This window comes from Vollenhovia emeryi, unplaced genomic scaffold (assembly GCF_000949405.1).
Source record: "Vollenhovia emeryi isolate VEMERY1.0 unplaced genomic scaffold, V.emery_V1.0 DF939179.1, whole genome shotgun sequence".
Taxonomy (NCBI): Eukaryota; Metazoa; Arthropoda; class Insecta; order Hymenoptera; family Formicidae; genus Vollenhovia; species Vollenhovia emeryi.
In genome coordinates this window covers 1,369,625-1,371,825 of record NW_011967187.1, presented here as the reverse complement: position 1 = coordinate 1,371,825, position 2,201 = coordinate 1,369,625, and the positions used below count along the sequence as shown (strand labels likewise).

Sequence of the window (2,201 nt, the reverse complement as noted above, 5' to 3'; positions counted from 1 at the left end):
AGATAATTGATAAAGTTATATGCGATACGGAAACTTTATCATTAATCTAGATTATCACTATACAAAGATTAATTTGTACATAGTTTGCCGGAAACAGTTGTAGTAATGCAATAATAAATCTCTTAAGTTCTAATGTATATACTTTAATAACTATAATCTATTTATTACTCTAGCATAACTTTTTTCAGAGCTTTAATTAATTTCTCACAGCGCATGACGTTTGTGCAACATGTGTGATAACATGATTTCATACAAGAAAAATAATGGTATCGTTATTGATAAATCTGTGATAAGATATTAATAATATTATAGATTATTTCAACATAGTAACAAAAAGAACACCGCTTATAACAATCTCTCATTCGATCGAGAACTGTTCGCGCGACATATTCATCTAGAAACGTACTGTGAAAATCGGATACATTAACTGTCCACGATAGACGTGCGACCGACTTCCTCTATTTCAAAATTATTTTATTTAAACGTGAAATTAAAATATTAGGAAAAGTGGAATATAATTGTTCTCAGATGTGATATTTGCGGATACAAAAAAACTTGTTCAGATAAAGTCACGAAGAGTTTATAACGTAAAATGACCATGAGAAAACAGCAATACTAGTTATAAGCGCGATAAAACCTTTAAAGGTAAGTGCGATTAATTTTTTAATATTTTCAATTTTCGAAAACATATCGTGTTGTAATATAAGTTTATCTGCAGAAAATTTTAAGAGCGTAAAGATATATAATATTCGTCATTTGATATTATACAATATGTACATACAAGCACAAATCTGTTAAAAAAACATTCTCTTTTTAGCATAACTTTTTCTTCTACGATAATAATCAAGACAAATTAATGTATAAAATATGATACAATTTGAACATTAATAAGGCTGTAGTTGGTCAATTGTCTTCTATCAACTATAAATAAGGAAATAATCTGCATGTGTGCTCATATATGTATATACTTAACTATAAGTTTTTATACAATTTAAAAAGATCAAGAGAAATCGTACAATTACTTTTCAGATGAAGATCTTGTCGGAATTTTTGTTGCTTTGCACCCTAATCACATTACTCATTGTTAGTGGAAATGCAGCAGATAAATCTCCCTTTTATAATGGTAATTCTATTTATATTTTATAACAATTCATTAAAAAAGATCTATTTATAAAAAGAGTTAAAATATATGATACATAATATATAAATTAAACACTTATACGAACAACATGCATTTTTTGTAAAATTTGTCCAATAAAAAATGAACCTATGTAATTTTATAAGATTGTATGAATAAAATTTTTTATTGTTATCAAATTAAATTAAATATCAAATTAATAAAAATGCATAAAAACAAATTAATAAAAATTTGTATGGCTCAAATGTGATAAACACAAATTTAAAGGAATAAAAGACTAAGAGCCGTGACAGGGTGTTCGTGTCTAAATATTTCATATTTTAAATGTTGTAATTACGAAAAATATTATCTTAGCCAGGGTAAATTAAATATCACCAATAATTTAGGAAATGTTGTACATGTACATATATGTATAACGTTGGTAAATCTTTACTTTAATAGACACTTTACCGATGACCTTGACATTGACATATATTGTTAGGATCAATGTCCTGAGTAACCGTCAAAAGGCTTTAGTCGGCTGACATTGTTTATTAAAAAATTATTAATAAGAGACTGAATTTAGCACAACACTTATGACACTGTGTACGTTTAATAGAGCATACTCTTCATATAGATTTATTTATATGTACAAATTCCACAAGAAGCGCGTGGGCGAAAGCTCCGTCCCTCGCCTGCATTTCCACCCCGAGATATATTATATAACTTAAACCAAACATATTTTTAAGTAACTTATAAATAGAAAAACTTATAAAGAAATAGAATTTGTAAAATTACAATTTGTTACAATCGAGAATCCATGTGGAACTATACAACGATAAAAATATTTGCGTCCCGAAAGCAGGAGTCGGTGTGGGCCTTACTTCGCGTGGACAATTGAAAACCAATATGAAACCATACAACAATGGAAGTACGAGTAGTTTCACTCTGAAAACAGAGTTGGCTTTGCAGTTTCTGTGAAATTATTTGTATGATTTTTGTACGATGAGTTTGCAACTTTCCACGCAAAGAAACGTCCACTCCATACTGACCCCTGCTTTGGGGGAGAAACTACTTCTACCAG

The 2,201-nt window shown here is 28.8% G+C and overlaps 1 protein-coding gene across 1 annotated transcript in view; it reads left to right on the top strand.

The window, feature by feature from the left end:
* Positions 1-332: 332 nt before the first annotated feature.
* LOC105563274 overlaps positions 333-2,201 on the top strand; it is a 24,212-nt gene continuing 22,343 nt past the window's right edge. The window contains exons 1-2 of the mRNA XM_012014739.1: positions 333-645; positions 1,030-1,123. Of these exons, the coding sequence (XP_011870129.1) occupies positions 1,030-1,123 (94 nt within the window). The 5' untranslated portion in view covers positions 333-645. The remainder of the gene's footprint in view (positions 646-1,029; positions 1,124-2,201) is intronic.